Raw genomic sequence first — 24054 nt, forward strand, 5'->3', positions numbered from 1 at the left:
AAGCTAGAGAGACACTTAATCATGAAATTGCTAGGATGTTTTACTCTTCGGGGCGGCCTTTTCATTTAGCAAGAAATCCTCATATAGGAAGGCATTTGCCTATGCTGCCAACAATCAGAACAGTGGTTACCAACCTCTAGGTTATAATAAATTAAGGACAACATTACTTCAAAACGAGAGAAGACATGTGGAGAATTTATTACAACCAATTAAAAATGCATGGAACCAGAAGGGTGTGAGCATTGTTAGTGATGGATGGAGTGACCCGCAAAGAAGATCTCTTATTAATTTCATGGCTGTCACGGAGAGTGGACCTATGTTTTTAAAGGCCATTGATTGTTCAAATGAGATCAAAGACAAAGATTTCATTGTCAAACATATGAGGGAGGTAATTATGGAGGTTGGGCACTCAAATGTTGTGCAAATAGTGACGGATAATGCAGCCATTTGTAAAGCAACAGGTTTAATAATTGAGGCTGAGTTTCCTTCCATCTATTGGACTCCATGTGTTGTCCATACATTAAATCTTGCTTTAAAGAACATATGTGCAGCCAAGAATACAGAAAAAAATAATGTTGCTTGTGAAGAATGTTCTTGGATCTCTCAAATTACGGATGATGCAATGTTTGTGAAAAACTTTGTCATGAGTCACTCTATGAGACTATCAATTTTCAATTCATTGAAATTGCTATCCATTGCTCCAACAAGATTTGCCTCCACTATTGTAATGCTCAAGCGATTCAAGCAATTGAAGAAAGGACTCCAAGAGATGGTCATTAGTGACCAATGGTCTTCTTATAAGGAAGATGATGTTGCAAAGGCTAAATTTGTGAAAGATACTTTGTTGGATGATAAATGGTGGGATAATGTTGATTATATTCTTTCTTTCACTAGCCCTATCTATGATGTTCTTAGAAGAACGGATACAGAAGCTTCATCTCTCCATCTAGTGTATGAGATGTGGGATTCAATGATTGAAAAGGTGAAGAATGTCATATATCAATATGAGAGAAAGGAGGAGAGTGAAGGATCAACCTTTTATGAGGTAGTGCACTCCATATTAATTGATCGTTGGACTAAGAGTAGCACTCCTCTCCATTGTTTAGCTCATTCTTTAAATCCTAGGTAATAGACTCTATACTTTTTTACTTACATTTTTTTTAGAATTACATAAATTTTAATCATGTATATATTTCTTTTTAATTGTAGATATTATAGTCATGAATGGTTAAGTGAAGATTCTAATCGAGTTCCTCCACATCAAGACATGGAACTCACTCGTGAAAGATTAAAATGCTTCAAGAGGTTCTTTCTTGATGTGGATGTAAGGAGGAAAGTGAATATTGAGTTTGCCAACTTCTCGAATGGAAGAGAAGGTTTTGATGATCTTGATTCTTTAAATGATAGAGGTCAAATGGATCCAAAAGCTTGGTGGCTAGTTCATGGCATTAATTCTCCAATACTTCAAAAAGATTGCCCTTAAGCTACTTGCGCAACCTTGTTCATCTTCTTGTTGTGAAAGGAATTGGAGTACATATTCATTTATCCATTCTTTAAAGAGAAACAAGATGGCACCACATAGAGCTGAAGATTTAGTATTTGTTCATAGCAACCTACGACTTCTCTCAAGGAATACTCCACAATATCATCAAGAGGAAACTAAAATGTGAGATGTAACTGGAGATGATTTTGGGTCACTTGATGATTGTGGTATTCTTGAAATTGCTAGTTTGTCTTTAGATGAACCAGAGTTAGAGGGTGTCTTTTTCATTGATGATTGCTAGTTTGTGAAATTCGTGAAGACTTGAAGTTGTTAATTCATCATCTTGCTTTATATTTCTTTTTTGTAAAAAAATAAAGCGTACAAATTGTATAATGAGGTCTCTTAGTATTTTTTGTGACTCATTATCATAGGAAAATTTCTTTTGAGATGATGATGAATATATAAATCTTGATTTTCAATTTAGATCTTTTATGCATATCGCTCATATTTAATTTTATGTAATTTTATTTTATATTATATTATATATATATATATATACACACACACACATGTCTGTGTCCTACATTTTCAACATTACAAGTGTCCACGTGTCCGTGTCTGTGTTAGTGTCGTATCCGGTGTCCATATTGATGTTGGTGCTTCATAGCACTAAACATTACCACTGAACATATTTATAGGCAATTGCTTTCCCGACATTTTTTTTTTCTTTGACGGATGAGCCTTGCAATTGGTCCCCCTTTTTTTTACTATGTAAGCAGTGTTACGAAGGTAGTGCCCAACACCAAATCATGCCTTTAGAGGATAGGAACAGTAATAAGAAGCTACAAATAGCAAGGCCCAATAGAAAAATTAAGACTATGTGCTGAATGTGGAACCAAGGTCATGCAAGCAGGCACAGGCACGTGAACAAGGAATAGCACAGTACTATAGGTTAATATAGAGTCTTCTAGAAGATGTTAGTAGAATAAAGGGATATTATTGTTAGGAGGGATATTATTGTTAGGATATTTTGATTACGCATATTTTCCGTTTTCTGCTTTTTGTTATGTTGTTGGGTCTTTGTCTATGCATAACAGCTTATGCTATATATGTACAAATTGCTCTTCATAGAAGGGAAAAGAAAAACCTTCAAAAGTTAAGAATTCTCCTTTCTCTCTCTCTTTCTGGAGGTTGCTGCCCTCGAAGTCAGCATTGTGTTCTTTCTCCCCTAACATTGGTGCTTTCATTGACCTCCCATGGTCGCCTTCCATGGCTGCCATACCCATCTCCCCACACCTTCATTGCCGCCCACCCTTCATCCCTTTGTACATCCAGCTAAATCCCTTGGGATTGATTTTGAGAGTACCCGCCAACGGTTGCTGAGCTTGTTCGATCCCGAGAGAACCCCTCCTTCATTTCCGCAACCACCATACCAAGCTTCCATGGCTGCCGTCCATGGCTTCTACTCGCCGTACGGAGCTCCCACGACCACCTTCAATGGCTGCCACTCACCATACGCCACTTCCATGACTGCCTACCACCACCCACACAACTCGTCGTCAGCCTCGTCGTCAGCCACCGAAGACCGCCTTGAGGTGGCTTTGGCCAAACTTGATGTCGTTACACGCCGCCTCGACGCCCAACTGGATGCCCTTCTCCTCTGACTGCCTCGACGACCCGGACCTCTGTCGCGGCCTCCGCTGCCACCTCCGCCATTTCCGACGTCACCGCCGCTAACTCCACCGCCCCATCCGCCGTTGCCTTCGCCACTCAAGCCAACTCTGTCTCCGACGCTCACCGCACTCACGACATCTTCTTCATCGATCCACAGCCACCACGTCGACGACGAAGTTCACAACGACACCACGAAGGAACTTGTCCCGCTGGGTATGCCGGAGTTGTCGTCGGAGGTGCCCCCTCTGTCGATACCACACGCCGCGGCACAAGCAATATGGTTGTTGCCGCGACCCGTATCAGCGCCGAAGGTCTCATCCTTGTTGCCCCCTCTGGTAACGAATCACGTCGCAGCGCCAAGGGCTTTGCCGGAGGTGTTCCGCACTGTCCGCCACCACTACTACCACAGCTCCTGCAACACGGTCCCCTACGGCAGCGTCATCTTGCACCGAGATGCTTCAGACCGGTTCTGCCTCCGCGCCACTAATAGACATTCACTCATTCCTACGCCCATCCTAATTTGGGATCCAGGTTCATTCCTCCTACCGCCAACACCTTAAGGGCAAGGTGTTTTTGAAGGACATGCGAGTGTTACGAAGGTAGTGCCCAACACCAAATCATGCCTTTAGAGGATAGGAACAGTAATCAGAAGCTACAAATAGCAAGACCCAATAGACAAATCAAGACTATGTGCTGAATGTGGAACCAAGGTCATGCAAGCAGGCACAGGCACGTGAACAAGGAATAGCACAGTACTATAGGTTAATATAGAGTCTTCTAGAAGATGTTAGTAGAATAAAGGGATATTATTGTTAGGAGGGATATTATTGTTAGGATATTTTGATTACGCATATTTTCCGTTTTCTACTTTTTGTTATGTTGTTGGGTCTTTGTCTATGCATAACAGCTTATGCTATATATGTACGAATTGCTCTTCATAGAAGGGAAAAGAAAAACCTTCAAAAGTTAAGAATTCTCCTTTCTCTCTCTCTTTCTGGAGGTTGCTGCCCTCGAAGTCAGCATTGTGTTCTTTCTCCCCTAACAACTTCCTTGCATACATAATACACATCCACCACTTCCTTACATACATAATACACACCCACCCTTCACATGTTACTACGTATCTTATTTTACCCTATTCATTCATTCAATCATTTTTTGTTTGGGTTAGTAAAGAAGAGAGAAATAATATAGAAGAGAAATTTTATATTTATTTTATCTATATCTTTTATATTCTACATTAATTCAATTTTTTTGTTTTCATCCTTTAAACCAAAGATATTGTCTGGCCCATTAATAAGCACACCATGTTTTTTTTCATATTTCCCAATTTTTTAAAATAATATATATATATATATATATATATATATATATATATATATATATAATATTATACATAATATTCTAATTATAGGAGTATTTGTATTTAAGTAAAAACTATAATTAAGTAGATTGAATTGAGAGAGAAAGAAAAAGCAAAGAGAATTAATTTATTAATATAAATAATTGTGATTTGAGACAAAAAAATATATAATTTTTTAAAAAAAATTGAGATTAAAATGTGAAATTTTAACGTAATTTTTTTAACATAAATAAATATCAAAATGAAAATAAATTTAAAAAACCACTGATATTGAATCATATTAGCTACTTAATATGATCCAAACGCCAAATGCATACTTGTAAAAGGAGGTTGTCATGTTTTGTTTTAGTGTAGCATATGGAAGAGGGGTAAAAATATCTTCCTCTAAGAATCTATATAGGCAAAAAAGTGGCAAGGAACTTACCCGACAAGTTTCCCTCATTCTCTCAATTTGATCTGGAGTTTTGACTTACAGATTAATATATGTTAGAAAGTCTAATAAAAAAAATAAAGACAATGTCCAATTTGATCTTACACAAATCATCTACTGTGCTTTTTAAAATTCCTCACCTCAACAGTATGCTATGCTGTAGACTACTATTGTGCTCAATTTTGGGGGTTCCCTAAAAGTTAAACACAAGAAGAAATAAAAACAAATCAGAAACCAATGAACCACCACTAAGTAATCTTAAGCCAAAATGAGTTAAATCGGATAAAAATACAAAGCATTTAAATAGGAAGAAGTCAGATAACTTACATCATCGGCCCAATCAGGTTTATCAATTTGATCTGGGACTATACGTTTACTAGAAATGGGATATGGTTGCAGTGGTCTTGCAAGAGCAGAAATTAAATTTTGGTTTCAACAAATAAACAAGTAATTAGCAATAAGCTGGAAAAAAAAGGGGAGCATCTAAGGATTCAGTAACAGTAAGTATAATGATGTTGAGCTGGCCTATGTTCTGTTTATTTATTAGATATTTAGATAACTCATGTTAGAGATAAACCATAAAATTATGTTCTAAGAGACATCATCAATAATATTACATCTTTCCATTTATCACAACAAAACACAAGCTTCTATAAGATACGACTTAAATCATATATCTCCAGAAAGACAATCATAGGAAGCACACCTGCAGTCAATCAGGGAGTCCAAAAACACAAGGAGAAACTTTTCAATATTGAACTCCTTAGATAATTCTAATAAAACCTATATGAACTGGAATTTAATATATCATAAATATAAAATTCTAATAAATTTAGTATTTGAATGGAGAATATATGAACTGGAATCAATCGTTGGTTTTATTGTTAGATCAGATCAGCTGGTTCGATTGACTTAATTAGAAATTAGTCTTGTGTCTAGCCTGTTAATTCCAAAAATTAACTCATCTTAATTACAACCGATGAAAACTAGTAATAATCGAATTTTGAACCTGTAAATATTTAAAAATAACCATTTTTTTATTTTAAATCTTTTTAGTTACTTTAAAATATTTTACTATAAAAAAATACATATTCAAATATTACATATAAATTGTATTGTTTTATTACTTAAAATATTAAACGATATTAAAATTATTAACTTAATTACTACATGTTTAACCACGTATGACTAAACTAATAAATTGCAAATCCATATTTACACTTCTCCAATTATCAAAATCACTAAAATCGGCTTAATATATAGTAAGGAGTTAGATTATTACGCATTTAATTATAAGTTCCAATTTTAAAAATATTGAATTTAACTGATTTCTTTATTTATAGGTAAATTTTAATCTACGGTCCAGAGAGTGAAGGACAAAATATAACAACGATCGATCTATTGAGATCTTTGGAAGATATTACTACTCCAGACCAATAATAGTATATTCCCAAATAAAAAGTTCACGTAAAAAAATAATTATGAAAATGAAAAATCACACAATCACGCAAAAAATAATACATATATGGCCCATTTTTACTGGAAACTGTAGGTGTTGGTAATATTAACTTGGAATAGAATCTTCTCATTATTGAGATTTCTATTTGGACCTTTCAGATTCTTAGCAGTGTGATGCATGGATTTTAGAGGCTTCCTAGCTATACTTTGACCACCAAACAAAAATTCATTCAAGACTCAAAAGAGATGCTAAAATGAGAAGATGGAGCTAGCTAGCTAAAGTGTGTCACTTAATTTCAACACATACATTTTCAAAGCAAAAGTGAGAAAGAAGAGAAGAGTGTGAAGAGAAAGAAATTAGCAAACTAGAAAGAAAGTGATGAATGTGACCCCTCCAACAATGGAATCTAGAGCTAGAAGGTTGTAATTAGGCATAGCATTGAAAATTTAAATATATATACCTTATCTATAGTCAAATGACAGAAGATTCACTTATATAATAATTGTGCAGTGTATATACAAATGACAGAAGATTCACTTATATGCATACTATAGAGTTATATGCATATAACACTAATTGGATAATTTGTCTAAGAAGGAATGGTGAAGAAATAAAAGAAAAGAAGAAAATGGACTTAAATACCATTTTGATTTCCAGAAGTGTACAAGAATATCACATTAAATCGTTTTCTTACTGAATTATATATCACAATGATTATCAAATAGAATACAAAGAAACACCATCGTTTCAATTTAAGCACCTACACTACAACCATTGGCATGTAGCTAGTGATTTCTAATAATAAAAAAAACATTGCATCCAAGTTGTAATAATTAATAAGCGGGCTTGGTCCACCTATGATTTGGTAAGATATATATTAATTAATTTAGCTCAAACCTCATTGCAAGCCATGCATAGTACTGCCATGGGAGGTATTTTCACATGGCTTAGCTATGTAAGAAAAAATGCAGGACCCAGAAACCCGATTGATGGTTTAACCAGAATATTATTTATCTTGGACAATTACTTGAAAAAATAAACAACAAAATTGTTTCTACTAAGGACTGAAATAAATGTCCTTGTACTATTATTTGATTTACAAAATTCATTAACAACAATTTATTTTATTAATCAAGATTATCTTCAGTAATTTTCTTACCTTTCGAACAGAGGTTAAGGAAAGGCCTTTTTTCACAAGTGTATAAGCAATCCAGCCACCTATATTTGCAAAAAATAGGCATGGTAGGATATTCCATCATCATATACTACAAATTTGAAACCATACTAACCTCCATGATGGGGTGTTCAGCCAAAGTCATCATGAATTCAGCAGGATATGGGTAGTTCACCATCGCCAAATAACTATACGCAACCTCTGCCCAGTCATACAAATCTTTAGTCCTCTTCAATTCCTTCAATTAATTCAACTGAATCATCACAAGAGAAATATGAAAACATGGATTATTCATAATCATGTGACACAGAAACAGACACATATTTCTAAATACCTTACTGACATAAGTTGAAAGTTTTGGTTAGAAGCTCAAGCTCATTATTTGTTTGGTCTGTAGATGCTATCTCATTCCATGACTATTTTATATAAATAAAGCAAGTGAAACTTTAAAGCTATGGACACAAACAACAGAGTAAAACCATTAGTATAATACACTAATCACAACACTGGAAAACCTTGAAATAGTTGTTTCTATTCTGGCAGCTTGGACTTGTAGAGAACATCTTGAATTATGAATTTGATCTGGTAGCATCAGATCCAAGTGATGCCAATACAAACAGTACCACCTTGTTCTCTGATAACACAGATGACAAGTCCAAAAGGAGCACTAATCCAGAGACAGGAGTATTTATCCAACAAGAACAATAGGTAAATGTTAGAAATCAATATTTAAGTAATAAAAGAAAGAATGTAACTAATGGATTCTACAGTATGAGAATTTGATGAGCTTATGCAACATGGTAAACCTTGAAATTAAATTGAGTATATAAGAAATGTTTTCTTTCAAATCAACTTTGAGCTTACTTTGCAAATTATTCAACCTTTCAATGTGTTGTGTTTGTGTATATATAATAAATAAATGGTGTGCTTCTTAGTTTCGCATTGCCTTCCACACGAAAAGGAGATATCAATTCTGATGGTAGTATAGAGATTGAATTGCAATATAAATTCATAAAAGTCAATGGTGCAGTTAAAATTTGATTAAATATAAATGAATCATATTGCATTTTTAAATGAAATCTTAAACTACATTTCAAGTCTGATTTCTCATGAAAATCAAAATAAATACATTTGTTCATGCCCAAGTGTTATTTTTTATTATTACACATGCAGGTACTCCAAGGCAGCATCCATCAAGCATCAGAAGTATTGATGGTAGTTTGTGTTGGAAAATAAAATAAAAAATGAAAGAAAATAAATACGAAGAAGATGCTCAGTCTTGAATTAAATAACAAAATAACAGTAGCAAAATAAATTTAATTGACAACACATAAATAATGCATTATATCATACAATGAGCACAAGGAAAAATTAAATTAAGGGAAAGAATTAAATAGTCTGGGTTGAAGCGCGTAAACGCTATCCTTAGAGAGAAAGCGCCCAACTACACTGGTAGGAAAATTTGATTGCACTCCTCTCCCAAGATACGACAACCCGTTGGTTCCAATCGTGTGCAGCGAAAAGATCCCTGAACCTTATGAACACCAATGTTTTTGCTCTCACAAAAAATAAGTTTTTTATAGGAAAAGAAAGAGACAAATTTTTGGGAGAAAGAAATCAGAGCTCTCAGTCTGTCATTTCTAGAAAAGAGGAAAGAGATATATATAGGCATTTTGCAACAACAAAATATGACCGTTAGAAATATGACCGTTGGAAAACCAACCTACAGTTGTCACAACAAACATAACAAACTAGTTGACTCATTAAAACAAAATATTAAGAAAATCTAAAATAAATATTTTATTTTATAAAATAGAATTAATATATATTTATAAATTTTAAATTAAAACACAAATATTTATCAACAGTTTGCACATCAAATCTTTCCTTTTAGCTATACTGTTATAATTTAAAAAATGACCTTAGTTTAAAAGGGATATGAGATATCTGAGTCCTGAAGTTGAACAAAGTTTGGTTGAAGTGAGTACCTTGTGTCATTTTTACTGATTTCTCTTTGATTTTCCATAATTTTGTAGGACATTTTTTATCTAGTCCAAAGAAGAGTGAACAAAAGATTGGAGAGTCAGTAGCCTTTTTCACCTATGTCAAAGCAACAACACTGAAGAGCAACATTGAAGAAAGTGCTCATGTTGACAATAGTAACAATACTACTATTACTACTACTACTACTACTACAACACTTAGGATGAAAGATATGAATCAAGCATGTACTAAACATGGGGGTAATGGCCTTAAAACACAAAAAAAATGGAGAAATATTTGGAAACTATTCACAAGATGACTTACCGAGTAGCAATAGTATCCCCAATTCTTTCTCTATTGAGAGATCTTGTACTCCAAGAAATGGAAGTCAAGGTTTTGTGCCTGCTCAACATGCTTATCCATATTATATTTTAGGATTTTTTAATCACGTTATATTGATTAAATCTTTCAACAATCAAAGCAACAACAACCCGTGTTCAGGGACTAAAGTGTGTATTAATTCAAAGTTTAATATAAAGGGTGAGCCATGTTTAAGCAACCTTTACCTTCTTAATGATGGTTTATTTTTTCATGTTTTGACACCCTTAAAGAATGCATTGACTGAAAGGCTTGTTTCAAATTCAAACTACGTCAAATGATAGGCAAGCAAATAAATAAAGCATAGATTCAATTTTTAAGCATTCCATAGCTATGAAAATTACTATTAACAATGCCATTAGCCTCCAGTCAGGAAAAATCACATTGAAAGCAACTACAACATTGATTCCAAGCATCAACATTGGTTGAAAAAAAAGTGCTAAAGTGGTTCGTTCCTAAAGAAAGCCCTAATTGGGAATTGGAAAATGACTACTTACGAATTCACGAATGATGCCCTTGTAGACAAGGACGGGAATAACAATGTCGAAGATGCCAACAAGAGAAAGGTTGCAACGATGCCTTCGGCCTTACTCGGAGCTACCGGAACAGTGACTCAGCGGGGAATTTTTCATTGGAGTCAGACAAAAACATCGACGAAGAAGAAGAAGAAGCGCAACGAGTAAAGAGGGACACATTAAATATTATATACACCGAAAAATCTTCTAAGACGGTTTTGTAAAAGTCGTCTTAGAATGATAGCCTTCTAAGGTGGTTTTCGTAAAACCATCTTCGTTAAAAACTCCTTATTTACAAAATTTCCACTGCCTTATATACTAAGACGATTCTTGGTCAACCATTGTAGTTTCGCTGTCATAGAAAATGTTTTTCCTAGTAGTGTCTCATCCAATGTAAGAGCTTTTATAATCACAAACTTAATGGGATTTTCTGTCAACCAATTGATTGCTCTATGTCGAAGTGCACCATTAAAATTAGGTATATTATCTAGCTCATTTACCACTTCATGTACCACTTCTTGAGATTCATTTATCTCCATCTTTTTTTGTTCTTCATCTTCTTCTTAGTCACTTTAACAAATTCTTTCAATGACTCGGTTACTTTTTTCATTGAGGAAATCATCCCTTCTTTCTCTCCATGCTTATTTGGGCGAATGTTTTTCCTTGTGACAGAACTTGATCCCTCTAAGTCAATACTCACACTGGGAATTGCTTCCTCTTCATTTGCTTCTTTGCTCATGATATCATCTGCATCTAATGCATTTTCTGCTCCGAGTCCAGTAGCTTTATCCTTTGCACATGGGTCTACAATATCATCCCAATTAGGAATGACTTTGAATCGAAATTGTTTGGCCTCTTCATGTGACTTGAAAAAAAAATAGAAACATGTTAATAACAACACAAATAATAGCTACGATTGAATAATAAATAAAATTAAAAAGATGATTAACTACCTTAACATACTCATTCCATGCAATTTCATTTTCAACAGTAATCATATACTTTGTGCTATCCCAGTCAAATCCACTTTGACTAAGAATGTCACTCACAATTCCATACCATGTTCTCCAAAGCTTAAAATGGTTCTTAATGTTATCTGCCATGAGGTGAACTCCAAAACGCTTGGACAAAATTTGAGTTGCAGTACTATATGCTACTGCTTTCCAATTTCCATCACCTTTATTACCCAAATTTCTTTGATCTCTAAGCACATCAGCTAGCACATGCTCCATTTCCGAATTCGGTAACATCCCAATTTTTCGTAAATAAATTTAAAAAGCTTTTTAGTAAATAAATAAATAAATATAGAGAAAATAATAGGCTGAGTACCATAGGTATAAATAACTATGTTAAGTCAGGTGTCTCCTCTTGGCCTCATTTTCGTTTTTCCCCTTCTCTTCTCAAAACCCTTTCTTTTTCCCGCAGCCCACCAAACTTGTCTCAGAAAAATGACGATCTCGGACTCATTTACCATTGGATCGTCGTGAAACTTTAGCAGCACATTCGCAACCCAACTCTGAGCATTTTCACCGTTGGGAATTGTAAAACATGTCGGAGCTAAGAGAAATACCCTTCGCACCACAGCTTTCTCTTTTCCCGCAGAAACCCAAAACAGTCTCAGTAAAACTACGATCCCAGTTTCGTTAACTGTTGGATGTTTATAAAATTTGGATATGTTGTTTGGAATTCAATTGTGCACACTTTCACCGTTGGGATTTGCGAGATAATATTCGTGGAGGGAGAAAAAGGAATCGCATGAAGATAGTATAAGTGAAGGCTTCAATCTCTTCTTCGTCTCTCTGACGTTTGGGAATTCTATCGGGACAGTCAGAGGAATAACTGGAGGAATCTCAAGGAACCGCTAGAGATGCTGCTATTGCTGGCTGAAGACACGTGAGCCCGCTAAGAGGTAAGGGATGAGTTATTCACAATTGGGGATTAATGAGAACATGTGTAGGGATCCTTAGAGATATCAATTGGAATGAGTTTTTGGGGTGTTTTTCCAATTTTCATTTTATCCTTATAATTATTACAGTGAATTATATATGTTTGACAGACCAATTGTTGTTAAATTGATATGCTATTGTGTTGAGCGTGAACCTTATAAATCGAGCATTTTTCTAATTAATATGAATTGATGAAATAAAGTAAGGAAAAATTTAGAGAGAGATATTGATTTTGTATTTTCTCTTTTTCTTGCTTTTTAGGTTTTTATATATAATTTAAAAAATTAATATCATAATTGAAATTGACCAAAGTGTTCATATAATTATTTTAGAATTTGTGCATTGAAAGCTTACTTTGAAATTTGTGATTCAATATGATGTATGCTAGTTTATATATATAGAGGTAGTTATTTATATTAATAATTTATGTAAATAATATTGTAGAGTGTTATAGTATGATTCCAAAATTATTAAGTGTTGGAGTTTGAGATATTATGGTTAAATTGATGAACATGTGTATGTTGTACCTTATGAATATCATTAGGAATGTTATGAGATGGTTGATGTGATGTTATGAGATGTTAAAGTGTGGACATGATATTCGATTGTGAATAAGTTGACGTGTTTAACACTTGATGTTACATTAATTATATTGTGAGCTATGAATTATACAATAACCCGACCAGTGTTTATGCATTGAGAAAGTGTAGGTTTCCTATGCCAGTGTTAAAGAGAAAGTGTAGGTTTCTATTTAGGAACCAATGTTAAATTGTAGCGCAATATGTTGTACGTGTTTAACACACGAGTGTGAGGTTGTGGATATTGTATAATTCACGAGCAGTGTCTATGTGCTAAAATGATTTTAGGGGTTGGACCTGAATCAGGAGGGAGAGACCCTAACGGACTCTTCGGAGTGTAGGCCTTGGGGTCACCGGGTTTGAGTGTTCCTTTAAGCCTATGCTAATCCCATATAGTTAGAGCATTCTCGCAAAACATCGTGACCCTGACTGGTCTCCCTATGATCTTACTTAGTGAGAGTGACTTGACAGACCCATTGTGTGGTATGTCTTGTTATGTACTCCTAAGCGCCCCAGGGTGGTTTTTCACTGACATGGTACCACATTGCATATAGGCTTGAGTCTTAGCATAACTGTCTCATGCGCTTGCTAATTGTTTATTATGAAATTGATGTGTTATTATGTCTTGATCAGAGCGTGTGATTCTTGTGTAATATGATTGATGATTGAAAAGTGTGATTGATGGATGAAAAGTGAAATGTGAATGACAAAGTGGTGGAATTACGTGTAAGTAAGTTTTATTTGGTTTATATGATATGTATATCTAGTTGTCTTGTTTCTCTATTAGTTAGGAATGTGATAACTCACTCCCGTGTGTTGTTTGTTTTGGATCTGTGATGATCTTGAACTTTGTGTTCGGGGAGCAGATGACTAGGTGAATTGCTTTAAGAACATTGTGCTGAAGGACGTCGAGACACAACGCTCTGATAGGATGTGATAGTGGGACATAAGTTTTTATATTAATTGCATGATGTTAGTCTATTTTATTTTATTTCACTGATTTAACAAAATATCTATGTAAATTTTGACGGCCTTATTTTGAGCCGAATATGTTTTAATAAGTTTTAATTGATAATAGCGAAGTGAATGTGAACCTTTTACCCGTGCGAATTTGGTTACCGATATTTTTATATATTTTGTTTATTTATATATATGTCGGGGTAGAGGGTGTCACAAATTCCATGAGAAGTAACTTCTTGTGTCCTCACTAGACATCTTTCTTTTTCCACTTGAATTGTTCTTCACATTGCTTGATTCCATTTCTCTAGACAAAAATAAATCTCACATATATAATTACATATATATAAAGGTGGGACATGTCAAATTAGCATTCTATGAATGTATAAAGTTACTTGCACATAAAAAGAAAACAAAATCCAAAGTATTATGAAATACAAAAATCCAAAGTATCACACATACATGAGTATAAAATCAATTACACATAAGAAACAAAATCCAAATCCACTAAAAACATCTCCCTAATAAAAGTTTCTTCTTATTTGATAGGTAGCAAACATATTCATTGCTAAAGTGTCACAAAATCTTGTCCATTCCTCCGTTGCTTGGATAGTTGTGACTTCTTCTCCGATATTATTTGGACTCTTTCCATTTGTTGATTGGTTAACTCATCGTCAACAACAAATAAAAGTTCCAAGTCTTGGGCTTCCAAAATTGGATCACTTTGTTGTTCATCTCTTATGAAATTATATAACATGAAACAAGCATTAATAATTCTTATTTATGTTTTTATATAAAAAAAAGGAGTTCTTAATATACTCTATCTTTTCTTCAATACCCCAAATGATCTTTCAATAACATCCCTTGCACTTGCATGACGAAGATTAAATAACTCCTTGTAGTTTTGAGGGGTGTTTCCAATCCACTCATTAAGATGATACCTAGTCCCTCGATAAGGTGCTAAAAATCCAGGGCCATTTCTATACCCTGCATCCACAAGAAAATATTGACCTACAATGGTTTTAAAAAAAAATATTATATATAAAAAATCATGCATATTTCTTTTACATGTTATATAAAGTATCATCATTTCATGATATTACCATTTGAAATATGGAGACAGTTTTGACGACGCAAAGCATCTCACAATACTCGAGAATCTCCTGCTGGACCAAGGCAACACATATATAAACCTTAAATCTGGACCGCAAACTCCTAAAGCATTTGTAGAGATATCACTTTTTCTATTACGATATCTAGGTCTATCTTTTATAGCAACTGTTACTGGAATATGTATCACATCAAGTGCTCCAATCGAATTCTAAAAACATTTCAAAATAAAAAATAAGTTGTAATCACTTAAAGTATCTTATAATTACTAACAAATGGCAAACTTACCTTAAACCATCTCCATTTGTTTTCCACCGAGCCCTCTAGATTATAGTCATGGAGCTTCAAATATTATTTGCTTACTTTCATTATAACTCGCAGGACATTCTTGAATTGCCTACTTATTGTTTGCATGGATCTACAATAACTAAAGTGTACAAATTATACTTTAGGTTGTGAGCAAGGATATGCAAAACATTGCCACAGCTTCAGTTATAGGAACATTTCTTATTTTTACTAATTGCCCTTTCTCTTGTAAAATTCTACAAAGCTTAAATACTGACCCTTAATTGTTCAATGCAATCAGTTTTTGTTTACTTGTATTGACGATTGAGGAAACTATGTCTTTTTAATTCCAAATTTTGGGCTCGTTCCCTAACAGAGTACTTGCCGTGATACCAAGTCATTGCACTCAAAAGCATAGTGGCAACACTAACAATAATGAAAAATGCTTGTTCAAGTTCTTCTTCTTCCCTTTCATCTCTTCTAGGTTTTCTTGAAGCAACTAAAGCATCAACTATACTACTTTCCATTTCTTGACTATCCACACTATATAACTAAAACAAAAGTAATATAATAACAAAAGGATGTCATTAACTTTAATAAATTGTTCACAAAAGCACTCTAACAAAGAAGGAAAAAAAGGAAATAATAAATAGTATATATAATGCATAACATTATGGGTAAAGTTTTATTTCCCTAAATTGTGAGGCACAACACAATTATTTACAAAGTTCAGACGATTAATAGAACTAAAAAGAAGTGGAAAGACATGAAAACATTCATAAGTCACATACAAACCTCAAAAATCTTAACCAGAAAAGTAGAAACATAAATGGATTTGTAGAAATGTAACTAAAATAAACAAAGACAAACTTAATCATGCATAAAGACAAATATTGACCCACCCAATTTAAGAAGATACCATGAAGGTAACTTAGTAATGTGGATAGACTTTTCCTTCCTAATAGTAAGTAAAATCTTACTACTGTTTTAGTTTTAGCAATTTATCTACACAACTCTGAAAAATAATTAAGAGCATGATGATCCTCTCCAATCGATTTAAAAAACTTAACTACCATAGGATTTTTAACTATTCGGAAATAAATTCTTAACTGATATTGTAAAGCACGGATTTTTTTTGGAAGGTCAAAGGGAAATTTTATTAAAAAAAGGAACAAGGAGGCAAAATAGCTCACACAAGATGTGAACAGCTACAGCCACCAATAAACAACAACAAACCAGCAAAATCAAAGTGTGCTTGCGATCCTTGTTGCAAAAAAAGCATAATAACTATTGCTTAGGAGTAATTAAAAAGAGTGCTTTGAGTTAATATAAATTATGCTCTTTAAATTCGAACAAGAAGAGAGGACTTGACATACCAATAGAGCCAAAAAGGCAAATAGATGGTGGGCAATGATGCTCGATTCAATATGCTATTGCTTGGCCAAATAAAAGATGCCTTATCGATCATGTGTGTTTGATATTATTTTAAATCATGCATGGTTTACACCAATTAGACCTAGATAAAGGCTATCAAATCATGGGAACTATCTTAATCACACCTTAGTACCTTGCACAGTCTCTTGCTTTGAATTTCTATTTGATATTGTGAGTGATCAGAAACATTACTTTGTCGTACTAATACTTTGTTGTTACCATATTAAACAGAAGGAAAGAAGATAGAAGGAACATAAATAGTTTAAAAAGAATTTGTTCCACAGTTTTAAGCATTTGAAAGAAGAAAAAGAGTTTTGATGTCTCAATGGCTAATGCCTGATGTATATGCCAAGCACAATTAGAATCAATGAGGCACTAACACATACATCAAATTTCGAGTACCTAAGAATTTTATATGAGTGACTCCTAGCAAACCTACTTAACTGAAACCATAAATGCAGCACTGTGGTTATAACAATACTAATTACTACTACTACTAGTGAGTGTCTGGGCAATTGGCATAACATAACAATATCGAACAAGGCATGGTATGGTAAGTGACTCAACAGACTCAAATGAGTATCACACAATAGGTTTCAATACCAAATTATGAACACATACTTAATCTAAGATGTAAATCGAATCAACCAACCGGTTTAATAACATTGGTCACAACATATTTAAATCTATTTCTACATGTTAAAAGATATGGCTATCAAGAAAATGCTATTATTGTAGAATATGATGCACATCCAGCACTACATATTTCTAATTGTAATGTGTACAAACATACTTTATATAATAAAGATCGTTGCTTCAGTAAAATCAACAAAGGTGGAAATTGTTTGCTGCAAATTTCCACTTATGCACCAACTAGTGGAGACCCCTTTCACTGCTAAATAATAATTAATCTAATGGAAACTGAAAATTTAAATAGCTATTTTTCTTTTTACCTTTGTAAAACAAGGATTGAATTTGAAACTCTATAAATTAAGAGTGGTAAGAGAAACTTATGCAATAAACTCTGTGAATCAAGGAATAATATCCACTTGTTTTTCAATTGCAGGATTGGTATCTGACTCCCAAAATAGAATACAATAACCTTCTCTTTGAATCCAAAACAGAACACAAACAAAACACAACCATAGAAGTAATGTTATATAAAAAAAATTATTAATGTGTAAAACACTTCAACGGAGTAAAATGTGATTAATGAGAGTAAAACAAAAAAATTATGAAATAGATCACAAAAGAACAACATCAAAATATGAATCCCTAGAACCAAATCTCAATAAAAAAAAACCTAGCCAATGATAGAGCACGACGAAGCAGGGAGGGAGAAGTTCGAAAGCCAAGGATCAGGTTTGCAAGAACGAGTATTGAGGAAAATATATGAACCCTAGATTGGAATTCAGTTGAGTAAAATGCAATTTGGATTAAGATGAGAATAAAACAAAACAATTATCACAAAAGAATAACATCAAAACCATGAAAGTTCAAGATATAAGTAAGATGAACCAGAGAGAGAAGTTTAAGAGTGAGGCTCTACTGTGACAACGAGTGAGCGAGGCACGTCGAGAGCACGAAAGTGCGCCTTTGTCCAGAGTGGGAATTTCCAAATTCACTCTCTTGAGATGAAATTTGAAATTCTATTTTTTTAGCTAACTAATATTCCTTCTTAAATTCTTAAATTTTAAATTTCTTTTAATAAAATATCCAAACAGTTACTTTTAATAGAAAGAAATTTAATTCTCTTTAAAAAATACATTACTTAGTTAAATTACCCTATCTAAACAATTTGTTAGGATATTGATTAAGAAATTTAAAAAAGAAGATATTTATTGTAGAATTGTAAGAGAGCATAAAATTCATTGACAACTTAATTTTGTGTATTTCAATAAAAAAAATTCTCTTTTTAATTTCTTAATCAATATCCTAAGACACCGATTATGGTTTGTCTTTAAAAAAAATACAACTAAAAGCTACAATAAATAATACATTAAGTCAAGATTTTTATAAATTTCCGTACTTTATATCATAAAAAACTTACCATTCCTATATTTTTTTATATATGCAATATAATTTTTATATTAAAAAATTTACGTATAGATATCAACCCATAAGAGAAAATTTAAATTTGCTCACATAAAAAAATCTTCAATAATTTATATAAGTAAGATAAAAAAAATAAAAAATAATAATGATAGCTAAAAAATTGATTTTGAAAATTATTTTTTTATTTACAAATTTATATAAGAATAAATTAAAATTAAAATTATTATTATAACAATGAATTAAAAGAATTAATTTCATTCTATTGTCTTTAATGTAAGTTTAGGTAAGTTGTTCATCCTCGTAAGTTAAATATAAATTTTATTATTTTATTTCATTAAAATACTGTTTCTTCCCATAACTTTTATTTATATTAATAAATTTACGAATAAATATAAATTTATGAAAGACATTTTAAATTTATACAGGTAAGAGAAATCTTCAATAATTTATATTCGGAAGAATATAATGCAAAACAAATGAATAATGATTTGTCTAAAAATTAATTTTAGACACATATTTAATTAAATATTTGATTCGTAATGTAGTAAGTGAGAAAAAATATATTTATATTAAATTAATATAGCAATGCATTAAAAAATAATTTAATCCTAATAATTCAGATGTTAGTGTGGTTTTAAGTAAATTCGAGATCCTCATGAGTTAATTAAATTTTGTTTACTTTTTTTTTATAAAAAATATTATTATTCATAAGTTATATTTTATATATACTTTCCATATTAAAAACTTACATATATAGATATCAACTTATAAAAGAAAAACTAAATCACACAACTAAAGGAAAAAATTTAACAATTTTCACATACATGAGAAGATAATAAATAATAAGTGTATAATGATTTTGTCTAAAAAATAGATTTTAAACATTAATTTTATTATATAGAAATAGTTATAAAAAAGTAGTGTTATTATAACTATGAAAATTTTAGAAAAGTATCATTTTTTAAAACATATTAACTTCAATTAAGATTAAGAGTGCTTTTATTTTTCGTATTAAAAAAAAGCTTATTTTCGGAAATGTGAACATGGAAATGTATTATTATTATTATTATTATTATTATTATTATTATTATTATTATTATTATTATAAGTTTTTAAAATTTATTCCCATGTATTGTGCATTCCTGGGAGTGTCGTGGCTTCATTTTTTTTTTCATACTTTTTATTTCATTTTTTTTTTCATACTTTTTATTTACATGAAGAGGGATGAGAATGTAATATTTTCATATAGGAATACGAAAAGTTATTATCTAACAAGACATGCATCTTCTATTTTTAGTTTTTTATTTGATTTTTTTTAATTTAAAAAAAATCCTTAGGATATTAAAGTGTAATCAAACATTTTTTTTATTTGATACATTAAATTTTATAAGTTTCATTCAGGTCCTTAATATTTTCAAAATATATCTTTTTGATTATTTTTTAATTTTTCATTAGAAACGTTAGTGTTTTTCAAAATATATTGTCGGAAAACCATCACTATAAATGTAATAAAATTTTCACAAATAATAGTCTCATTATAAAAAATTATTTTAAACATTGTGGTAGGTTTTAGCTACCAATATAATAATTTTTATTTATAAAAATATCCAACTCATTCTCAAAAATCCCTAATATTCAAAATCAATTTCAAAAATCAATTACCAATTCAGATTTTAATCACACAATACACAAATAGTGTGTAATGTGTGACTATCAAACCCATCATCTATCACATTTTACAACATGTTCATGTCAACATCATTCAATTTCACTTCCTTATTTTAATTCTTTTCTCACTCATTAAAACCATGCACAAAGATTCTTTTTTTCCCATGACACCCTCTTCCAATTCAACTTCCATCACCTACTCCCACCACAATGACCACACTAACTCCCCACCTGCACCTTCTATCAAAAAATCACTATCATTAACTCCAAAGCCAGTTGGCTGCAGTGGCTAATCCAGCGGTAGGACACAGTGGACATCATGCACACCAATTGCCTTGAGAAGCTATGAATGAGAGTGAATAGGCAATTTAGTCCCTGAGATTGTACCTATTTTGCATATTAGTCCCTAACTTAATATTAAATTCAAAATAGTCCTTATCTTTGCATAAGTGTTGCAAAATAGTCCTTCCATTAAATTGTAAAGTAACGTCGTTAATGAGGTCAATTTTAGTGCCACGTGGACTATCCACGTGGCACTAAAGGATGACGTGGCATGACACGTGGACGTGCCTGATGCCACGTCATTTGATGATAACAAAACGAGTAAATATGAAATTTAGTCCCTGACTTTGCACCCTTGTTGCATATTAGTCCCTAACTTAATGAAAAATTCAAAATAGTCCCTATCTTTTACATAAGTATTGCAAAATAGTCCTTCCGTTAAATTTTAAAGTAATGTTGTTAGTAAGGTCAATTTTAGTGTCACGCCATTTGATGATGATAGAATGAGTGACTTCTTCAAATTTGATGATTTTGAACCAATTGAGGCATATATACGAAAAAGAACTCACACACACTTGCACAAATAAAAAGAACCAAAAATCCACAGCAACAACCTTATCTCTGTAGCTGTCAACACCAATGGGCGAGGTCTGCATAACCATTCTCTTTTCCTCTTTTTTTTTCTTCAATTACCATCAATGTATCATTTTGGGTTCTGATTTTTTTGTGTGTTTTGAATAGGAAGAGAAAAAACCAGAGGAAAACAAAGTGGAGGAGAAAAAAGCAAATGAAGAAGAAAAGAAAGAAGAAGAGAAAAAACCAGAAGAATCAAAAGATGACAAGGAATCCAAGGAGGAATCTGCGCGGCCAGAAATCGTGCTAGGCACAACCTTTGCAATGCATGGACACTTTAAGCATGATTTCTAGCATCTTTTAAGTTAGGGACTATTTTGCAATATTTATGCAAAAGATAGGGACTATTTTGAATTTTTCATTAAGTTAGGGACTAATATGCAACAGGGGTACAAAGTCAGGGACTAAATTATCTATTTACTCGTTTTGTTATCATCAAATGATGTGGCATCAGGCACGTCCACGTGTCATGCCACGTCATCCTTTAGTGCCACGTGGCACTAAAATTGACCTCACTAACGGCGTTACTTTAAAATTTAACGGAAGGACTATTTTGCAACACTTATGCAAAGATAGAGACTATTTTGAATTTAATATTAAGTTAGGGACTAATATGCAAAATGGGTACAATCTCAAGGACTAAATTGTCTATTCACTCCTATGAATGAATAAGAAAGTCGCCCATTGGCACCTCTCTGCAACCTTCATCTACCAATCAACACCATCGTTGTGTATTTAAATAACCATAACTAATAATTATATAAATCACAAGTGCTTATTATAATTATAATTATACCTAATTTTGTATAACTAGTTATAATTTGGTACATTTGGTTATTTTTTAAATAACTAATTATATAACTGTTTATGAATATAATTAGTTATAGGCTTAAATATGTTCGAGATCCTAGAAATATACCTGAATTTTGCAATTGATCCATGAAAAAAATTTGTTTTTCATTGGATCCCTAAAACTTCAAAACTTTTGTGGTAGATCTTTGTCGTTAGTCTCCATCCAAAACATGATGGTGTGCCCGTTAGTTGGACATGTTAGCGATACACGTGAGGAGCCACATGAAAGGGTGGTACATGTCATCTAATGACGTCATCCAAACACTATTTTAAAAAGGAAATTTTGTAAACGTTGTCATTTTGGATTGTTTGATTTTTTTTAAGGTTGTTGATCTGAGATGAGGACAAGGAGAATAGCTGAAGTTGGGTTGTCAATGAGAGTAGATTTGAGTTGGTGGTGGCTCATGGTGGTTTGAAAAGGGTTGAGTAGGGTTCATGTTGGTCATGGATGGCATCAGTTGGAGCTTTGTCTTCATCGATTGAGTCTAATGGTGTTGTTTGTTGTCTTTGCGAGAAGTCGACACTTCAACTACTATCATGAACCAACAAGCATCCAAACTAGTTATTTTGGCAATGTGCTAAGTGGAATGCAAGGATCTATGCTCTTTATTAAAACATGGTTGGGTTGGTGTTGTGTTTTGTTCTATAGTTTTAAATTGCTTTTGTTTGTGATTGCATGAAGTTAAGAACTATAGATTTTGGGATCAGGATGATTATTTGAAGAAATCATTGAGCCAAGACTTTGAAAGTAATGGTGGCAGGGAAGTAATATGGGCAATGTGGGTTATGGAAGTAATGTGGATGTGAATCATTTGTTGTCACAAATAGAGGAGCTGAAGCGGAAGGTTGTAGTAAATGAAGAAAAAGTTTGTTTGTATAAGGAACAAATCATGGAGTTGAAGAAGATGCTGGCTAAAGAAGAACATCAATCTCAAGCAAGTTATGAAGTTGTTGTTGAACTAAGGAAAAAAATTGCAAAGCAACATACTAAGATTAACACTGAACAAAAGATGGTCAAGGTTTTAGGATGCATTGTAGCGTTCCTTGGGGTTTATTAAGTGTTGTTACCATTGCATTTGCAATGTAGTGTTCTAGTAGGTATGATAATGTTGTCTATAGTGAAACATCAACAATTGTAATGACGTGTTGTTTTAAATCCTTATAAAATTTGAACCTTTTTGTTTTTAGGTCCCTATGAAATTGATAATTTTGTAACAGATCCCCGTAAAAATATATAAAATTTGTGTTAGGTCCCTATCAAAACAACATCCGTTGACTGCGTTTCAGGTCACTTTAACTTTATTTTTTTTAAAATAAAATAGTTCATTAAATTAAATTAAATAAAAATTAAAAAAAATCCATGTGGCACACCATGTCAAAGATACCTTTGACGTGACTCCACACGTGTATTGCTGACGTGTCCAACTAACAGACGCATCATTACATTTTGGATGGAGACTAATGACAGGGATTTCCCATAAAACTTTTGAAGTTTTAGGGACCGAATGAGAAGCAAATTTTTTTTAGGGATCTATTGCTAAATTTAGATATTTTTTGGAGATCTCGAATATATTTAAGCCTTAGTTATGTAACAAGCTATATCTAAAATTAGTTATATAATCGACTATGAATGAATAAAAATAAGTTATTTGAAATAACCATTTTTAAATAACTAAGTTTTTTTAACTATAACTATACAAATAAGTTATTTGAAATAATCATTTCTATGAAATTGATTATAGTTTTATTACTAGTTATGGTTATTTTTTTAAAAAAAAAATGGTGTTTTTAAGCT

The 24054-nt window shown here is 32.5% G+C and overlaps 2 protein-coding genes across 2 annotated transcripts; one reads left to right on the forward strand and one right to left on the reverse strand.

Annotated features, from left to right (window-relative positions):
• The first annotated feature begins 292 nt into the window (after positions 1-292).
• On the forward strand, positions 293-1483 carry LOC102660786 (uncharacterized). The gene is made up of 2 exons (XM_006598379.1): positions 293-1125; positions 1210-1483. The coding sequence occupies exons 1-2, from the start codon at positions 293-295 to the stop codon at positions 1481-1483; spliced, it is 1107 nt and encodes a 368-aa protein (XP_006598442.1).
• A 9505-nt stretch (positions 1484-10988) lies between these two features.
• LOC106796120 (uncharacterized) lies at positions 10989-11691 on the reverse strand. Its single transcript, XM_014767679.1, has 2 exons — positions 11413-11691; positions 10989-11324 (listed from the first exon to the last, which is right to left on the reverse strand). Exons 1-2 carry the CDS (start codon positions 11689-11691, stop codon positions 10989-10991), a joined length of 615 nt encoding a protein of 204 aa, XP_014623165.1.
• Between the last annotated feature and the right edge of the window lie 12363 nt (positions 11692-24054).

Source organism: Glycine max, chromosome 15 (assembly GCF_000004515.6).
Source record: "Glycine max cultivar Williams 82 chromosome 15, Glycine_max_v4.0, whole genome shotgun sequence".
Lineage (NCBI taxonomy): Eukaryota > Viridiplantae > Streptophyta > Magnoliopsida > Fabales > Fabaceae > Glycine > Glycine max.

Coding starts and splice junctions, on each gene's coding strand:
- LOC102660786 (XM_006598379.1), top strand. CDS start 293: ATGGCTGTCACGGAGAGTGGACCTATGTTTTTAAAGGCCATTGATTGT. Junction 1,126..1,209: donor GCTCATTCTTTAAATCCTAG/GTAATAGACTCT, acceptor TTTTAATTGTAG/ATATTATAGTCATGAATGGT.
- LOC106796120 (XM_014767679.1), bottom strand. CDS start 11,691: ATGGAGCATGTGCTAGCTGATGTGCTTAGAGATCAAAGAAATTTGGGT. Junction 11,325..11,412: donor CATGGAATGAGTATGTTAAG/GTAGTTAATCAT, acceptor TTTTTTTTCAAG/TCACATGAAGAGGCCAAACA.